Raw genomic sequence first — 18,101 nt, 5'->3', positions numbered from 1 at the left:
AGCAGTTTCTGAAAACAGGATATAAGCTGTAAAAAAGCCCACTGTGAATATTTTAATCCTGGTACAGTATCTCCCAAGAATCACCTGCCTCCTCCCACTTCAGAGTGCTGCAGGCTTGATTTCCATTAAAAAATATTGAGTTAAGGAGGAATTAAAGCATTTTTAATGTACTTAGGATGTGTTCATAGAAAGAAAAAAAAAACCAACTATTATTATCCCACAGCAGCCCTCAGCAGGCAGAGAAAGGTAAGAAGCAGAGAGATATCTCAAAGATGTATTTCTACTTTGTTCATCTAAAGATCTTGGACGAAAGCAGGGTCTGGATCAGAGGATGAAGCTGCTCTGAGACTTGGGAGAACTCAGGACATTCCCCAGTGATCACCAGACAAAAGTCATCCTGTCCATTCCTCACGACTCTATGGACTGGGACATGGATGACAATGGCAAATTGTCTTGAAAAGCAAGAAGTGCCTTTCCTGACCCTGACCTTCTCTAAAAAAAATGAATAATTTAGGCCAAGAAAGGCATGAAAACCTGGGAATAAAATGCAGTTACTGTTTGGGATGACACAACTAAAGGCTGTAGGAGACAGACCCTGCTCTTCATAACTTGAAGCATATCTTGTCATTACTAACAGCATGATCCATGGTTCTTCCAAACTGTCTTCAAGCCTTCAGGACTGGTTTCTCCAGCCCTGACATCCATGTATGCAGAGGCAGAACCCTGAGGGGTGAAACCTGCCCTACTTCACTCTCCAGCTGCTTCACTTCCATCTTAGATAAGAGAAGAAGTTGCAGGCAAGTCAAAATGACCGTGAGGACAACCTGTACCAAACTCCTCCAGCTACAGGACAGAAGAAATTACACTCTCTCCAAGTGTTTCTCCAGGCTAAAAAACCACCTTAGGCAGAAATGAGAGGTGCATCCATAGAAGACAGTTGCTCACTGGTTCTTCAAAGGGAAGAGAAAATCTCCATAAGTGTCCGCTGTCAAGTTTTGATTTATTCAAGTACTTTCTTTAAAACTTAAAAGCAAGTTTGCACCGTCTCAGAATCATAGAATGATTTGGGCTGGGTTGGAAGTGACCTCAAAGGTCATCCAGTTCCAAACCCCTGCCATGGGCAGGGACACCTTCCACTTCCAGGTTGCTCAGAGCCTCATCCAACCTGGTTTTTAAGACTTCCAAGGATGAAGCATCCACAGTTTCTCTGGATAATCTGTTCCAGTGCCTCACCACCCTCATAGTAAAGGATTTTTTCCCAATGTCTAATCCAAACCTACCCTTTGTTAGTTTAAAGCCACTGGTGTCTTGTCCAGGTCTGAAGAGCCTAGTCCCTGCTTTAAGGGAATAATCAAGATTTAACAGTAAGGGAGTCTGGCTAAGGAAAACCCTGAGGTTCAGCAGTGGGAAGGAAAAAGCCTTTTCCAGGGTAATCATGGCAGTTCCAAACCTCAGGATATAATCCCCAAGGAAACACAGCAGGTAAAGGGTTCAGTCTGTGAGCAGGAGATATTTTCCTGGCTAAACTCATTGCATTTGTTCCTTGATGTACAAATCAGAAGGCCTTTGATTTATTCCTCCTGTCTTCTTCAGTCTGGCATCAGGAAACAATGGGAAATTGCTTTTAGAAGCAATTATACAACCCCCTGCACACCCCAAAAACTCTGTAACCAATTTCTCCAACCCCACTGCAACCCTGTGTAGGACTCTCACTCCCTTCAAGCCACTAAAAGTTCTCATGAATCCCAGACATTAATATCCAAGTGTAACAGAGAAATTCAGGGAAGATCTGCAACACACACATCCCAACATCCAATTTAAAATCCCTCCTTGCTCCTAAATGCTTTCCATCCCCACTAATTCACCCTAATCCCCAATCTACCTGCTTACATCTGTCGAGTCCTTCCCCACTGTTGATCTTTAATCCCTGCCCACTCCTGGCTGCCAGTGTCAGTCTCCAAGCCAAGATCAGCCTGGAAGAAGAGATATTTAGCAATAATATTCCTGGACTGACAGCATGGATAAAAGCTTTATTCCTCTTTTTTTTTTTTTTTCCCCACTCAACTCAAATGCTGTTTGTGTCACACACATTTGGGTCAGCTGTGTCTACCCCTCCATTATGTACAGAAGTGATTTTTGTGTATGTTCTGCAAATAAATAGAGTTGGGCTGCAGAACAGAAATCCAAAACTACATTTTTTCTGTATCTATACAAACCCCCATTCTCATTTTCCTGGCAGAAGTTAATACTATAAAACTCCACTTGCATTTTCAAAGGGAAAAAGGAAGATGTACTCTTACACAAAGGATGCTAAATTCTTTTATTCTAATCGATTAAGAAAGACAGGTTACACATCCTTTAGATTTTAATTAATTGAATACTAAGCCTTAGAGAAGAAGAAAACAAGACAAAAGGGAATTTAAGAGATTTGCACATGGTCACTCTTCAGAGTAATGACAGAAGTGACCAAGACTTGGAACTTTAAAACTTTCAAGTCCAGAGTCTTAAAATTTAAAAGGATTTTCTGCCTCTGTCAAAAAAAAAGTATTCCTCCCCCAGTACTGAAAATCAGTGGTCTACAGCTCCCAGCCTCAGTATTTTGATGTGTTTTCAGGAAAGAAATAACAATATAAATTTCAAATAGGAACTGCTCCCAACATAAGTTTTATGACAGATCAGCTATTAGGTATTGCCCAGGCTTAAAACAAAATTGGTTTGGGTTGGGATAGAGTTAATTTTCTTCATAGCAGCTGGTATGGTGCTATGGCTTGGATTTTTGCTGGAAACAGTGTTGATAAGACAGGGATGTTTTTGTAACCCTTCCTTTTAAAAGGAGGAGGTGATTCAGCCAGATATTCCCAAGCAGTTGTCTGGGTTTCTCCAGGACTGTGCAAGCAAACAAGAGGAAAAAGCCCCACTCCTTGGAGGCTCAGAGATCTTTAGGTGGGAGCAGAAATGATGGAGCAGGGCCTGGATGTTCACGTGCTCTCCAAAAGGTGAATGATTCGGTAGGCTAGAAGCTGCATTCATGTACAGAGGTTTTTCTAGTTTATATATTATTATTGTTTTAGTTATTAATAATAATATTAATATTTCATATACTAACATCTCAAATACACAGTGGGCCCTGCAGCATCCACTTTCCATATCACAACAGCAGAGGCAGCAGAGGTTAAGTCTTCCCTTCCTAAACTTTATCCCAGGTTTTAGGTTCTTTAGATTTGTTCCCTTTCGCAGCCAAAACCCCAAGCAGAAATTCTGCACCAAAACAAAAACAAAATCCCTGAAGCAATACATATAAAGTTCATATAAAGTTTGTTTTACAGCCTCACCTGTGCTAAGAATCTGAACCCTGTCAATGCCTGAGTCCCACCTGGGGAAGGCTGGGACAAAGCAGATTCACACCAGATACTGTCTGAGCTCTTCCAGTACCCAGGAACGTCCACTCCCAAATTTATTGGGGTTACTATGGCAGTAGTAGAGGAACAGAGTATGCACCTGCTCACTCACTGTACATGGATATCCTTGGAATCCAAACTAGGACAGACCAAGTTGAACCTAATTTTAACCTCATTTAGTTTCCTGTTGTGCACATCAAAAAAAAAAAAACAAAAAAAAACCAAAACAAAACAAAAAAAAAAAAAGCCAACAGGAAAAAAAAAAAAAACCAAAAAAACCCTCAACCAACCAAAAAAAAAAACAACCAAAAAAACCCAACAACAACAAAACAAAGAAACCAAACCAAACAAAACCACCACCCAAAAAACCAAACCAAACCAATCAAACAAAAAACCCTAGGAAAACAAAATGAAACAAAAAACCTGCAAACAAACAAACAAAAAATAAATAAAGGGACAAAAAGAAGAAAATAAAAAAAAAAAAGAAAAAGGAAAGAAAGATACCTTTTAGTAGCCACAGGGGCAATAAAATCTGCCATCACCTTCCCAGGAAGGGAGTACAAGATGGAGTGGATAAAGCTGTGTTAGAACTGACAGCCTGCTCCCAGACACCACCTTTTCCAGTGAACTTTGGGAGTTCTCCCCTTCATGTTGCAGCAAAGGAATTGCAGAATCTCAAGCAAAATGCTGCCCAGAGCATTCTGCCTGACTGGAGCCTGAATCTGCTTCCTCCCTGAGGAGAGAGCTGGATTAACCAGACTGGGATGCAGGCACCACCCCAGCCCTGGGCATGGCACATCGGGAGCAAACCTGGAATAAGCTCTGACCTGACCTACCACTGATTTCAGAGTGTGACCACCCGGGTGGCACTTCTGCAGAGCCCAGCAAGACACAGGTGAGCACTGGGAAGTGCATCTGGAGTCAGCTATGATGGAAAAGCAAAGAGCTGCAGAGAGATGCTCCAACTTCATCCTGTTTCCCAGGGATCTCCACTCAGTGAGCATGGACAGATGTTCATACAAGCTCAGTTTCAACGGTGTCTTGCCTCAGGTAGACTTATTATTTAGGCACAGATTAAGAAGAAAGGATCCTGCTCCAAGCACTGGATACTGCCAGGATGCAAAGCACAGGGTGGAAGCCCAGGGGTGTAGAAAATGTTAAAAAGGACTTGTAGGACTTGCAGGAATTTCATGATACAGCCAAGTGCTCACTTATGGCTTGTTGGACAAGGACTCTAAAGCAAAGACCTCTCTGCTCTCCAACTGGAGAAATGCTCCCGAGCAACTGAGAAAGTTGCCAAAAGAAACCTGGATTCAATCTACAGTATTAAAGAATCTTGGGAGCATCAATCATAGAACCATAGAAACACAGAGTGGTTTGGGTTGGAAGGGACATTAAAGATCATCCAGTTCCACCTCCCTGCCATGGGCAGGGACACCTTCCACTAGCCCAGGTTGCTCCAAGCCCCATCCAACCTGGCCTTGGACACTTCCAAGGATGAGGCAGCCACAGCTTCTCTGGACAACCTGTGCCAGGGCCTCACCACCCTCACAGGGAAGAATTTCTTCCTAATATTTAATCTAAACCTGCCCTCCTTCAGTATAAAATCATTGATGTCTTGTCCAGGTCTAAACACCTTAAACAAAAATTGGTACAAACTTTACATGGGGCAAGAGCTGAGTTTTATTCTTTTAATAAAAATTTTCTTTGTTCTGCATCTGAGACAAGGAAAAGCTTTTGAGGGAACAACCAGAAGCGAAAAGCCTTTGAGCTGTATTAATTTCAGGAGCTGAAACTAAAGCACAGGACAGTCTTTAAGAAAATAATACCCACCTGGAAAGCCATCCCAGCAGGACAGTTCCAGGACTGAGGTTCACAGCCTGGTACCCATTGAGAAAATAAAGGAGCCACCAGCACATTCACAGAATCCCAGGATGGTTTGAGTTGGAAGGGACCTTAAAGCTCATCTGGTTCCAACGTCCCTGCCATGGGCAGGGACACCTTCCATCAGCAGCATCCATTCTGCTCTGCTGTCCCTTCCAAGGTACCTCTACCCTTAATGACAAGCAGGTTGAGGAGAGAGGATCTTAAACTATTCCTAATTTCACCATAATCACATGGAAAATGAAGCAAACTCTTCTGAGAAGATGTTTAAATGCATTTTCAGCTGAGTGATGCCTAAGGAGAGGACAAGGTCTTTGATTTCTGATTTTATGTGAAAGATTGGGACCACCAGCATGATTTTTACATTTTTACATTAAAATGGCTTTGGATGACCAAGAGCAGCAAATAAAATTGGTAGAGAAAGAAAGTTCATCTTTATCCAAGAGATTTTTGATTTGGCTTATTTTTTTTAAATTCTATAAGATTGTCAGCTCACCCTCAGATATTTCATTAAAACACTTATTTATTCCAATGGTGTGTTCTGGTTTTGCTAGTTCTATAAATAAATGCATAACCACTTAAATTTCCCGAAATACTGAGATTATAGCAAAACATTTTATATGATGCTAGAAATGCCAGAAGGGATAGGGCAGAGGTTTTCAAAACCAACAGTTTCAAAGACAATTTGTGTATGAAAGTTAATTCTCCTGGCAATTCCTTTTGCCATAAAACATGTTGTTCATTATTCTTTAATATGTTTCCCTATGTTTAGGCTTATTAATTCATTAAATCATTGCTAAGATCTCTAAGAACTGGATGTAAAACAGAGAAGACCCTCTAAATCTAGTGAAAATGGACTAAGAAAATAAATCTTTAACATTTAGAAGTCTTGCACAATAGCAAAGAAACAACATGGAATAATTCATCTCTAGATGCAACATAAAATGGGGGTTTAGGGTTGTCTAGTGAGATAGATCATCTTATTATGATTTTTTTAGTATTGTTTGCATCTAAACTTTACCCGGCACTAATGACTTATTAAATACAACGCCCAACTCCTCAACTACTGTGTCCCCATAAAATGAAGAAAATAGGACAGGACCCAAGAAGCAAAACTCAATCGTTAGGACTCTCAGAAACTTTTTACACAATATTTGACAAGCCATGGGATGGGTTTGCTCTATATAATAGAGGTAACACCACTTTCTTTGCAGTCCAGGTGGCAACCATGGAGAAATATTTGTGAACCCACCTATGATGGCAGAGAAAAGGTGCTACAGAAGGTCACATCTTCAGTCCTTCCTTCCTTGAAGGTTGGACTTGATGATCTTGGTCTTTTCCAACCTTAATGATTCCATGACTCTACACCTGACAGGACTCCATCCTAAAACACACTTTGATTATAATGCTGAATATGATCAAGACATGGTCCAGTCCACCAGTTTAAGACTTTGATAAAACACCTCTAATATTGCACAGTAGCTTTGAATCTCCCCAAAAGATCCAACAATTTTGTTCTTGCTTTCTTTCACCGCTTTCAACCTTTCTAACACTCCATCCTAAGGACATTTAAGTGCATGATTTTGTTCCTCACTGCTCCAGTGAGGAACAACCACCCCAACCAGACCTAGATCTCCTTCCAGACCGTTTGGACAATGCCATAAGCTGCAACAACCAAGGGTTTCAAGGCCCCTTCAACAAAGCATTCCAAGTATTGGAATTAATTTGGGAAGATAAAGCAAAATTAAAGCAGTATTCGGGTCCCAATACAGCAAAAGGATGAACCACCTGCTTAATGTTAATTAACCTCAGGGGGACTCCTTGTGTAGTTCAGTTTGTTCTGTGCTTCAGCAACATCAAGATGTGAATTTGGCAGTGGATTCCTTCCCACAGTTTGACAGCAGACCCAGAGCTGCAGTGAGACCACGTGGTAGTCAGGCCACAGTGCTGATTTGTACATGAGCTTTTGAGTGAGTTTTGTCTACAGAACAGAGCTCCAGCCATGCCCATCCCACCAAAGAGGTTCCAGCTGATGTGAACATCTCCCTCCCGTGTGCCACACGAGCTCTGTGACTTTGCCAACCTAGGGCAATATCATGATGGGTATTTAAAGGACAAATCACTTTCCAAAACTGCCAGGAAAAGGGCAAAATAGGGTTCGAGAGGACAGAAGGATGGTTCATCTGCTAAGGAGGAGGTTTAGATTGGATGCTTGGGAAAAAATCTTCACTCAAAGGCTTGTCAAGCATTGGAAAAGGTTGTCCAGGGAAATGGCTGAGTCACCATCCCTGGAGGGATTTAAAAAACATGTAGATGTGTTGCTTAGCAATGTGGTTTAGTGGTGGACTTGGTAGTGTTGGATTAATGGTTGGTTTTATGATTTTAGAGGTCTTTTCCCACCTAAATGTTTCTATGATTCTATGATGGGACAGAGAGAGCATTTCCATCACTGACATGAGACCTTCCCAAGAGCTGGTTGGTGCTCCACAGAGAAAACAGTGGTAGAAAGGGGAGAGCAAAGAAAATTATAGACCCAATTCCAGGAAAAAAAATGTTAGAAAAATTCATTCCACGATTGCTAAGTATTGAGATGATAATTAGGTGATATATACCCAGAAACACTGCCAAGAACAACTTTCACTGGCCAATCTAATTTTATCCTGTGTCAAGATAACCAACCTTATCCAACAAAAAGAAAAACTCATGTGGGATATATCTTGAGTACCACTCTGGCCAGAGTCCCACACAATAAGTCCAGGAGAAACTGTGGGAAAAATGGTCTAAATGAAGTCACAGCAAAATTAAGCAGTGACCCACCAGTCCCTTGAGCACACCTGGAAACAAGGCACTGCTGGAATATGAGATTAACCTCACCTTTTCAAATGTGGCATTTAAAACCCCGGTTACAGGAAGGTTAATAAAATCAGTGTTAAAAATTTCCTGGCTTGTGGCATTTTAATTCAAGCTATTTAAACTCCCTGACCTATGTGCCTCCTTGTGTAAGGCAGGTTTTGCTAATTTTCCCCACAAAAAAGATGGTTTTGGGAAGATAGAATTCCTACTGCTCTATGGTGTTTTGTGGCTGTTCATCTTAGACATGGCATATTACTTATATATTTTGAAGTTTGTTTGTTTCTTTTTTTAATTACTCAATTAAAAAAAAAATAAAAAAAAAGAAAAACAAGAACAACTATACCCCCTGCTTTCCAACATCTCCATGCAACACCACTGCACAGCTGAAATCCAGAGAAGCTCCTACATGGAAATGGGGGAATATTTGTTTTTCCATGGATTTTGGGAAGCAGAATGAGGAGATGAAATCTGGATGTTTCTGGAGGAGGTTGTAATTCACAGCTGCTTCTGCTTCCACTTGCCACTCCACACTTTTTTCAGTGGCTGAATGACACTGTCATCCCCAAAAATTGATATACTCCAAGTAATCCTGGTGATCCCTCTTGTGATCCACCTTAGAGTGCTCCTTGGTTAAGGCTACAGAAGATTTGAGTTCTGCTGAGTTAAACTTTCTCTCCTCCCAATTCCAATAATACTACTAGTAGTAAATATTACAATAATAATAATAATAATAATAATAATAATAATAATAAAGTATACTTTTCCCACAAGAAATCCTGGATATCCACCCTGAAAACCAGAGTTTGAACTAGAGCTGTCTGACACCAAGGAGTCCCAGGCAAACCAGATTCCCTAAAGATCTGCCTTGGTATTCCTCCACAAACTGCTGCAAATGGAGCTGTGGAGCTCTCTAATTAGGTTGATCTCTCTAATTAGGTTGGTCAGCAAGTTTAACCTCCACATGAGGTTGAACTGATGAGGGGTTGTAAGTCCATCATCAAGTCAGTCCAGGGCCAAGGGGAACTCCTCCAAGTAATTAATCTTTCCCAGCCTGGGGAGCACATCCAGATCGAGCATGGAGGAAACAGTCCCAAGATGGACAGACAGGTATAAGGACAGAGTGGTATCACCCTTTATTAAACAAAACCACACAAAATCTAAGCCCCCTTTTCTTTGCCCTTTCATGATATTAAAGATTAATCAGTGCCACCCCCATTGTCTTTTTTTCTTCAAGATTTCAGGGTTGTCTGTTGGATACCTGAATATACCACTGGACAAGACCACTGGACAGTAAGTACCTGCAGGGACGTTGGTACTTGTTTTTATTTATTTATCAGCCATAAAGAAAAGTAGAGGCCCAGAGCACATGCAGAACATGCCCATCAAGCTCTGCCCCTGCTGTGAGCAGACACTTGGATGCCGGCGGGGAGGCCGCGCTCTTTTGTTCCAGCCATTCCATGATCTAATAAGAGGGAAGTTTTTTTCTTAGCAAACCAGTCATCCATCTTCCCAAAGCAGGAGGCAGATGATTAGTGTTGCATTACCCTCTCCTGACACTTAATTAATGACAATATTTGGGGATGTTACAGCAAAAGGCATTCGACGTGTTGGTCTCCCGCAGTGAAGGAACACGAGGAGCTACAGAGGTTCAGATAAACACTGAATAGAATCACAGGATGCCAGGTTGGAAAGGGACATCCAGGATCATCTTATCCAAACTTCCTTGGCAAAAGCATGACCTAGAAAAAATCCTGCACCCCATCCAGCTGGATTTTCAAACTGTCCAACATCCAGGAATCCACCACTTCCCTGAGGAGATTATTCTAAAGGCTGTTTGTTCTCATGGCAAAAAATTTTCCTCTTGTCTGAGTATCTGACATCTGAATCTCCCCAGGAGTAACTTTACCCATTACCCCTCATATTTTCCATGTGACTTCTTGCAAAAAGGGAGTCTCCATCTTATTGGTAGCCACCCTTTAAATACTGGGACATGGTGACAAGGTCTCCCCTAAACCTTTTCTCAAGGCCGAACAAACCCACCTCTGATTGAGACCCACAGAAAGGAAACACCTCCAAGTTGCCTTGACCAATGCAAACAGGTCCATCCCCTTGCAATCTTTTCCACAGGGACACCCAGCCAAGGGGTCAACCAATTTTTGCTTGCTGGGAATATCAACCCTGGAAGACCTTGGAGCTGTGTCCATTGGAATGCCACCTGAGATGATGTGTGTATGCATGGGGGGAAAAGCCAGCACTCAACTCCAAGCCATAAGCCAACGTGTTAAAAGGCTCCAGCTGGGCAGGCAACAGCCATGGCTGTTCCAAAAAAGCTGATATTTCTACACCAGCTGCTTTTTGCAACCACTGAGGGTGACTTCAGTGTCACATCAGTAACTGCCAAGGGATGGGCAAGCTGGGCACAATGAGGTATCTCTTCAAATATTTAGAGATTGCAAGTGTCTTGAGTTATTCTGTGCATTTGCATTAAAACCCAGTGGTCTTTTCACACAGCACAATAAATATTCATGTTTTTCTAACCTAAGCTACAATGCACCGAGATTCATCATTTGTCTAGTCCACATTTCAATTCTCTTTTCTCACGGTTCTTTGATTGTGCCCAAGTATCCCATTCTTCCTTGTTTTTATGCCTCTAATTTTGCCTTGTAGAATAGCCTAGAAATCACTATTTACAACTGAACAGGCAGCTCTCACTCACTTCAATACCTTCTCCCTGTTCAAAGAGGAAAATCATAATTACACTCAAACTCATAAGAAAATAGAAAACCAGAAGAAACTTCTATGCTTTTCTATGTATTTCCATCCAGGGAGAACAGCTATTTGCAAAACAAAGAAATGTTTCCCAAAGAACATTTGCAACCCTCAAAACATGAAAACCAAGTCAGGCTGCAGCAATGAACGGCACAGCTGAAACCAAAGGCCAGTGAAGAGAGGGGTGATGTTCTTTTCCTGGGGCAAAATGATAACAGAGCCCTTGGCCATGTTAAAAGATCCCCTTTCCTGATGCTTCTGCAAAGGTCTCAACTCCCAGTTGTGTCCACATTGTAGGCCCTGCAGCCTCATCCCCCAGTGCAAGCCAGGCCCAGGACCAAAATTAAATGAAGGATGTGTCCTAGTTAACAAGACTTGCTGAAAGCCAGACTAGATTAACCCAAATCAGCCCTACAGCAATTGTCCATCTGGACTGGGGTCTGGTAAACATCTGGGCAGCTACAGAGGTGGGTTTTTTACCTCCCCATGCTGCTCAGAATTGGGCAGGATGGGACCCACCTTCCACCTCCAGCCTCATGCCAACAGGGACAACCTCAGCACTACCCAAGTTCTGGCAAAGGATGCCTCCTACAACCTGCCAGTGTCAGGAACAGGAGAGTCAACACCTTCAACACACAAAATCAGGAGGTTCTAACTATTAGCTGTGCTCCACATTATGGCAGTTACACAGTGAATTTGCTTTTATGAGGAGCAGGTTTGCTTTGGGGACCCTTTCAGATACACAGGTTGGTAGCTGGGTGCTTTTTCCTTTCTTCTTTACCATTTCTTGAGTCCTCTAGGGCAAGGGGGGGACAGGTAAGGAGAGTACATCTGGTCTCTGCTTAAAAACTTGCCACAAGGAAAGAATCCACAGCCATTTGCAAGCCACTGTTTATGGTTTCAGCATTTCCACAGGAAGTTTTTGCCCCTGTTGTTGTTGCCACATCCAAGCACGTTTTCCAGGTTCAAGAAGCCTCCTCTCCACAGCACTTGAGTTACTGTCTGGGGGAGCACAGCCCACTGCATTTTGTACATCTCCCCATCTTCTTCCACCATCATTGCATCCCCAACCAGCCCCAGATCAACCATTTAGACCAACTTATTGCAACGGTGATGGGGAGATGAAGACAGACACGAGCAGGTCTAGAGAATATTCCATATTTCTCCTTTCAATCCCCCAAAATTCCCCCAAAATCCTCATTAGTTGCAGCCTCAAACCCTGAGCACGGTAACACGTTGGGCCTCGTCACATAAATCAAACTCAAAAAGTTTGGTTTCCACCTCTGAAAATCAGTGTCAGAAATGACCCCTGGTGAGAGTTTGGTATTTACACACCAGCCACACTGAACCTGAGCAGTGAAAACTTCACTCCTTAGGGAGTCAGGGAGAATAAATTACAGCAAGGGATCGATACTTTACCTAGAGGTTGATAGCCTTGTCTCGAAGGGCCTCCAAATGGGTTCCTGCTCCCAAATCCACTCCCATCAATGGATCCATAAGACATTTTCTAGATAGTGATGGATGTGAGATTACACTTCAAACCTAAAAAACAGAGAAAAAGACAGACATAGCCATGTTAAAAGTCAGTTAAACCCCAGTAGTCGAAGAAAACAAGAGGACTAAAAGGACAAATAAAAGATACAGGGCAATCTCCAAACTCCAGGATGTCCATCTGAAAAAAATTAAAAGCACTAAAATCCGGGTCTTCTGGGCTTGGGGACAAACAAGTCATTTCACCTCCGTGTGTCTTATTTTCTCCATTGGTAGAGGGTAACTTTTAATTCCTCACTGCTCACAAAGTGCTTTGAGATCCTGAGCTGGTGGGAAAGACTAAGCACTCAATCAAAAACCAGGTAATGCTGTCTTCTGGAACATTACCAGTACACAGCTGGCTGGGAGTCCATCCATCACACTGCAGTCTTGATGAGCTCTCAAAAGGGACAGTTTGTTGCTATATCATAAGCTCCTGGGCTTCCAGTAAAAATATTGGAGCCAGAGTTATTTTTCCTTGCTGGTTAAAAAAAAAATATATTAAAATTAAAAAAACCTGTGAGGCCTAAGGTAGCAGCAGCAGGATGAAATCAATGCAGCACTGCCAGAGGAAGACTCCTTCATCCCCCTTCCCACGTCCCCATCCACAGTGTTTTACCAGGGCCACAGAAAGCCTCCAGTATATCAACGGTGTCACAAGACTTTGATAGGAAAAATAGCGCAGCTCTAAGGCATGGAGATGGTGATGGAAAATGCTACAGGATCAAACCCAGCTACTACTTTCTTACACTAAGGCTATGAAAAAAAAAAAAAAGAACCAACCAAAAAACAAACAGATGTGACTACCACCAAAAAAAAGGTAAAAGACAGTGTGGCCTTCTGGGAGAGTCCCATGGAGAGGACACATTGATGTGAGATGATTGGGAATACCACCTGCCCCTCATGCCCTTCATCTAGGGAGTTGTTCTGACATATAAAAGTCATTTTTTGACTGAAGGAAAAACAAAATAACTCAGCCAAAAAACCACCCTCTTCAACAATCATTGCAGCACCTTTAGTGTGATGGCAGAATCACAGAATGGTTTAGGTTGGCAGGGACATTTAAAAGTCACATCATTCAATCCTACTGACATGGACAGGGGTACCTTCCAGTCGATCAGGTTGCTCAGAGCCCCATATTTCCAGGCATGTGGCATCTACCACCTCTCTGGGCAACCTGTGCCAGTGTTTCACCACCCTCACCATAAAAACAAATTCCTCATTATATCTACTCTGTGTCTACTCTCTTTCAGTTTAAAACCGTTACCCACTATAGGCCCTGCTAAAAGGTCTGTTCCCATCTTTCCTGTAGGACCCATTTAAGGATTGAAAGGTCACAATAAGGTCTCCCTAGAGCCATCTCTTCTCCAAGGCTGAACAATCCCAACTGTCCCAGCCTGTCTGCACAGCGGATGTGCTCCATCTCTCTGATCCTTTTTGTGGCCTCCCCTGGTCCTGTTCCAATAGGTCCATGTCTTTCTTGCACTGATAGAGATGTTGAGGTGGAAGGTTGAGTGACATGAGCCGCAATGCTTTGTTCTGGGCTTGGATATTCAAACTACTCATCTCCTGGATGAGTCACTTTTCCTCTGACATGCAAAAAGCTGGGAATGGCCTCCAGTTCCTATGACACATGACCACGTGTGGCATGATGTTCTCATGTATGGATTGATAAATACCTCAGGAAAAGGCTAAAGTCTCTTTTGGGATGCACTGGCAGAGCTGTGTACTTGCAACCACTCCTTAGGTTTGTCCATCAGGGAAAGCAGAGCACCAGAAATTCCCAGTTCTGCACAGTACTGGGAACAGTCTAATGGCCTCAGGCACCTGTTGTACTCCATTCTCCTTTTTTCTTTCAGAGCTTCAAAACCAAGCAAAAAATCACTGCTGAGATTTGTCAGACAGGAAAACTCTTGGACTAAGAGGAATCACTCACCATCCTGCCTTAATTGGGTCAGACACATGAAAGAGGATGAAAGTGCAATTGCCTTGAGACAGCAAGGGTTGGGAGCCAAATCCATAAAAAGTGGAGAAAATCCAGAGTCCAGCTTCCCCTCCCAGCATCAGTGTACCACGTACTCACATAATTGGCATCTGAGGCTGCTGCAGGTGCCCCCAGGCCATACATCCCTCATTTTAGGGAAACAGCCTTGAGCCCAAACTTATAGAAGCCAAACCTGTGAGAGCCCAAGCAGCCAGAGAGAGGAGGAGCAGTGTTTTTGTGTGTGCACTCAGTAGACAGAAAGTAGAGCCAACAAGAGGAACCAAACAGCAAACTTGTAAACCAAGGGTTTGCAAGACAACAACACAATCATCATGTCAACCCTGTAAAACTGTAACACTTTAAGCTCCATGGAAATATACAAGTTTTCTCTCTCCCAGGAGACCTTAGAGCAACTTCCAGTACCTAAAGAGGGTCTGCAAGAGACGTGGAGAGGGACTTTTTAGCAGGGCTTGGAGTGATAGGACAAAGGGTGATGGCTTAAAACTGACAGAGGGGAGGTTTAGATCAGCCTTTTGGAAGAAATTCTATATTCCCAGGGTGCTGAGTCACTTGCACAGTTATCTCAGAGAAGTTGTGGCTGTCCCATCCCTGGAAGTGTTATTAAAAAAGTAAAACTCAGCTCTCGTGTCATGCAAATTTTGTACCAACTTTTGTTTAAGCTGTTCAGACAAGGAGAAGACGTCAATGATTTTAAACTAAAAGAGAGCAGGTTTAGATGAGCAATTAGGAAGAAATTCTTTCCTGGGAGGGTGGGGAGGCCCTGGCACAGGTTGCCCAGAGAAGCTGTGGCTGCCCCATCCCTGGAAGTGTCCAAGGCCAAGCTGGATGGGGCTCTGAGCAACCTGGGATAGTGGAAGGTGTCCCTGCCCACGGCAGGGAGGTGGAACTAGAGGGTCTTTAAGATCCTCTCCAACTCAAACCACTCCATGATTCTATGATGTCATGATGCAAATTCTTCATGGAAACCACAAAACAACACAAGAAACATTGGAAGATTCATTTGGGGAGTGGTGACCACAGTGGACTGGGAACAAACCTCACCTCTCCCAAATTTCATCACAAAATGCAACCCAAGACCCAGTAAAACCCTTACCTGTGAAAATATGGGCACATGGAAGACAGTCAAAAGAAAGCTTTGGGGTAGGGCAAAGGAATTATCTTTTTATTTTTATCTCCCATCGTGGCTACAGATTAAATCCTCTGTAAGCAGAGATATGGGGCAACCAAACAGCCTGAAAACAGTCTCTGTACAGAGCTTCATCCTGGCCCACCCTTTCTCTTTAGAGATAAGCAAGTGGAAGCATTTGCTGCCACGACTTCCCCAGGACACAACAACAAACACGGAGTGAAAGTCTACACCATGTTGTAAAATGACTTGATTACAACTGGGCAAGTGTTGCTTTGGCAAACAGTGAATGTGTCTATTTTTTCTCCAACAGAGTGGAAAGGGGAGGGGATAGAGGGAGGGCTTTTGGAGCACTCCAAATGTTTTATGTTGATTTACCCTTTTCAGAGTATGTTTCCATTTTACAGCTTTTTCTCCTTGTAATGGAGGAAAAATAGAAAGAATTGAAAATGAAATATTTTGTTTTAGCTTAACCAACCTTTTTAGCATCAACCACCTCCCACCCCATCCTACTAAGCTATTGAAATATCCCTTATTCATACAGCTCTGGAGTCACATTCTTACCCCACAGTAATATATTTACAGGAAAATTTAAGAGCAGATCTAAATCCCTTTAATTTGATTGGCAATAAAAGCATTTCCCTCCCCATTCCCATGGCACTTCCCAAGGCTTTTGTCTACTGCTCCTCAGGGAGACTTGTCCAATTTACTGTGAAGGCAGTTTGTACAAATTGGAACAAGCATTTCCTAACATACTAAACACAGGAAAAAAAATAAAGAAAAAGAAGAGAAAAAAAAAAGGAAAAAAAAAGAAGAAAAAAAGATTTTATCACAGTTTTATCCCCATCACCTAAAATACAAATGAAGAAACAACCACAGCCAAGCCAGATTAAAAGGACATCCATCCTACCAGAGGCATGAATTTGTATTTTAACAACATGCAACTACTTCTTGCTTGGTATATCCTGTAGAAGTCAATCATACCATGAATGAAATAGGATGTAGCAGCTCAAGGAAAGGGTTGGTCCATGTTTCTTGGACTGGGAAGGAAATCAGCAGGTAAAACCAAGCAGGCAAAACTATTTAAGAGTTCTACATCCATCAGTCTCCAGTTAGAGACACTCAGATGGGCAGTGTGAGTAATTGTAGGAATGAAAGGTGAGGTTACAGCATGGAAGAAATTATTATTATATCAATTATTAAACTGTTCTTATCTCAATCCATTAGCTTTCTCACTTCTACCCTTCCAATTCTTTCCCACCATCCTGCTGGGGGAGGTGAGAAAGTGGATTTGTGGTGCTTAGTTCCCAGCTGGAGTTAAACCACAGCAGCACTTCAGACGAGTCAGATGTTTTTAAAGCAGAGTTGGACTGAGAAAGACATGAGCACACTGGAAAGAAATGGAAAAGGAGGACAGACATGGACATATTGGAGTGATACCACTGAAGGGCCATGAAGATGATTGAAGGATGGGAGCATCTGGTTTATGAAGAGAAGCTGAGGGAGTTGGGACTGTTCAGTCTGGAAAAGGATGTGTGTGGGGGTGGTATTCAGGTGTATAAATATCTGATGAAAAGAAGTAAATATGATGGAGTCAGACTCTTCTTGATGGTGCTCAGTGACAGGACAAGAGTCAATGGATTGAAACATGGGAATTTCCACTTAAAAAACTAAAAAAAGAAGCTGATTTTTGGGGGGATTTGGAGTGGCTTTTGTGCTTGTTTTGTGGTTTATGGTGAGGGTGGTCAAACATCAGCACAGGTTGCACAGAGAGGTTGTGGAGTCCCCGTCCTTATTCAAGCCCTGATTGAACATGGGCCTGAGTAACCTGGTCCAGGTACCCCTGCTCTGAGGAGTGGGGTTGGACAAGATGAACTCCTGAGGTTCTTTCCCACCCCTGGGATTCTATGATTTTCCTCCTCTGATGCCTGAAGCAACCTGAGCGCCATTCATGGCCCTCTTGGCTGACTGAGGTAAAATTTCTCTGACTATTTACTAATAACTAATCTACACCTGCTCCCTTTAAGTTTAAAGCCATTAAATGCTCCCAGTGGCCTGCTGTCATAACCAAAGAACGACCTGAGTGTGGTCCACAAAGCTCTGCTCTCTCCATTTGTATTTTGAGCAGCGAGCGGGGTGATGGAACTGGGATGAGCTGCATCACACAGACACAGGACACCAGACAGGGAGGTTACACAACAGCTCCAGCCTTCAGAACAATCCTAACAAACCACAAGTGATGTTCAACAAAGAAAATAAGACACTGCACAATTCAGGCCAACTGCAGGGACCTGAATTCAGTGGCAGCACAAACAGAGGATGGGGAACTGCTGGCCAGTGCTGCAGAGAAGAATGGAAAGATGCCCTGGACTTCAGGCTGAGCAGGAATCTGCAGTGACATTTCCTGTAACAGTGGTAGGCATCATCAGGGGATGTATAAATAGGATTACAATCTTTTGGAAAAGGAAAGCAAACCTTTTGCTTGACCCCACACTGCAGTCTCAGCTGTGGGCAACAAGCTCCAGCAAAGACTTTG

The 18,101-nt window shown here is 42.7% G+C and overlaps 1 protein-coding gene across 1 annotated transcript in view; it reads right to left on the bottom strand.

The window, feature by feature from the left end:
• The window catches only part of TSNARE1 (t-SNARE domain containing 1), a gene marked incomplete at its 3' end in the record, with an annotated part of 298,862 nt that overhangs the window by 180,916 nt on the left and 99,845 nt on the right, over nt 1–18,101 (bottom strand). Inside the window, exon 4 of the mRNA XM_051774128.1 lies at nt 12,324–12,446. Coding sequence (XP_051630088.1) covers nt 12,324–12,408 — 85 coding nt within the window. The remainder of the gene's footprint in view (nt 1–12,323; nt 12,447–18,101) is intronic.

Source organism: Manacus candei, unplaced genomic scaffold, assembly GCF_025592945.1.
Source record: "Manacus candei isolate 608988 ecotype Guabito, Panama unplaced genomic scaffold, ASM2559294v1 h1tg000188l, whole genome shotgun sequence".
Classification (NCBI taxonomy): domain Eukaryota; kingdom Metazoa; phylum Chordata; class Aves; order Passeriformes; family Pipridae; genus Manacus; species Manacus candei.
The sequence above is the reverse complement of the archived record's forward strand: the minus strand, read 5'-3'. Positions and strand labels throughout refer to the sequence as shown.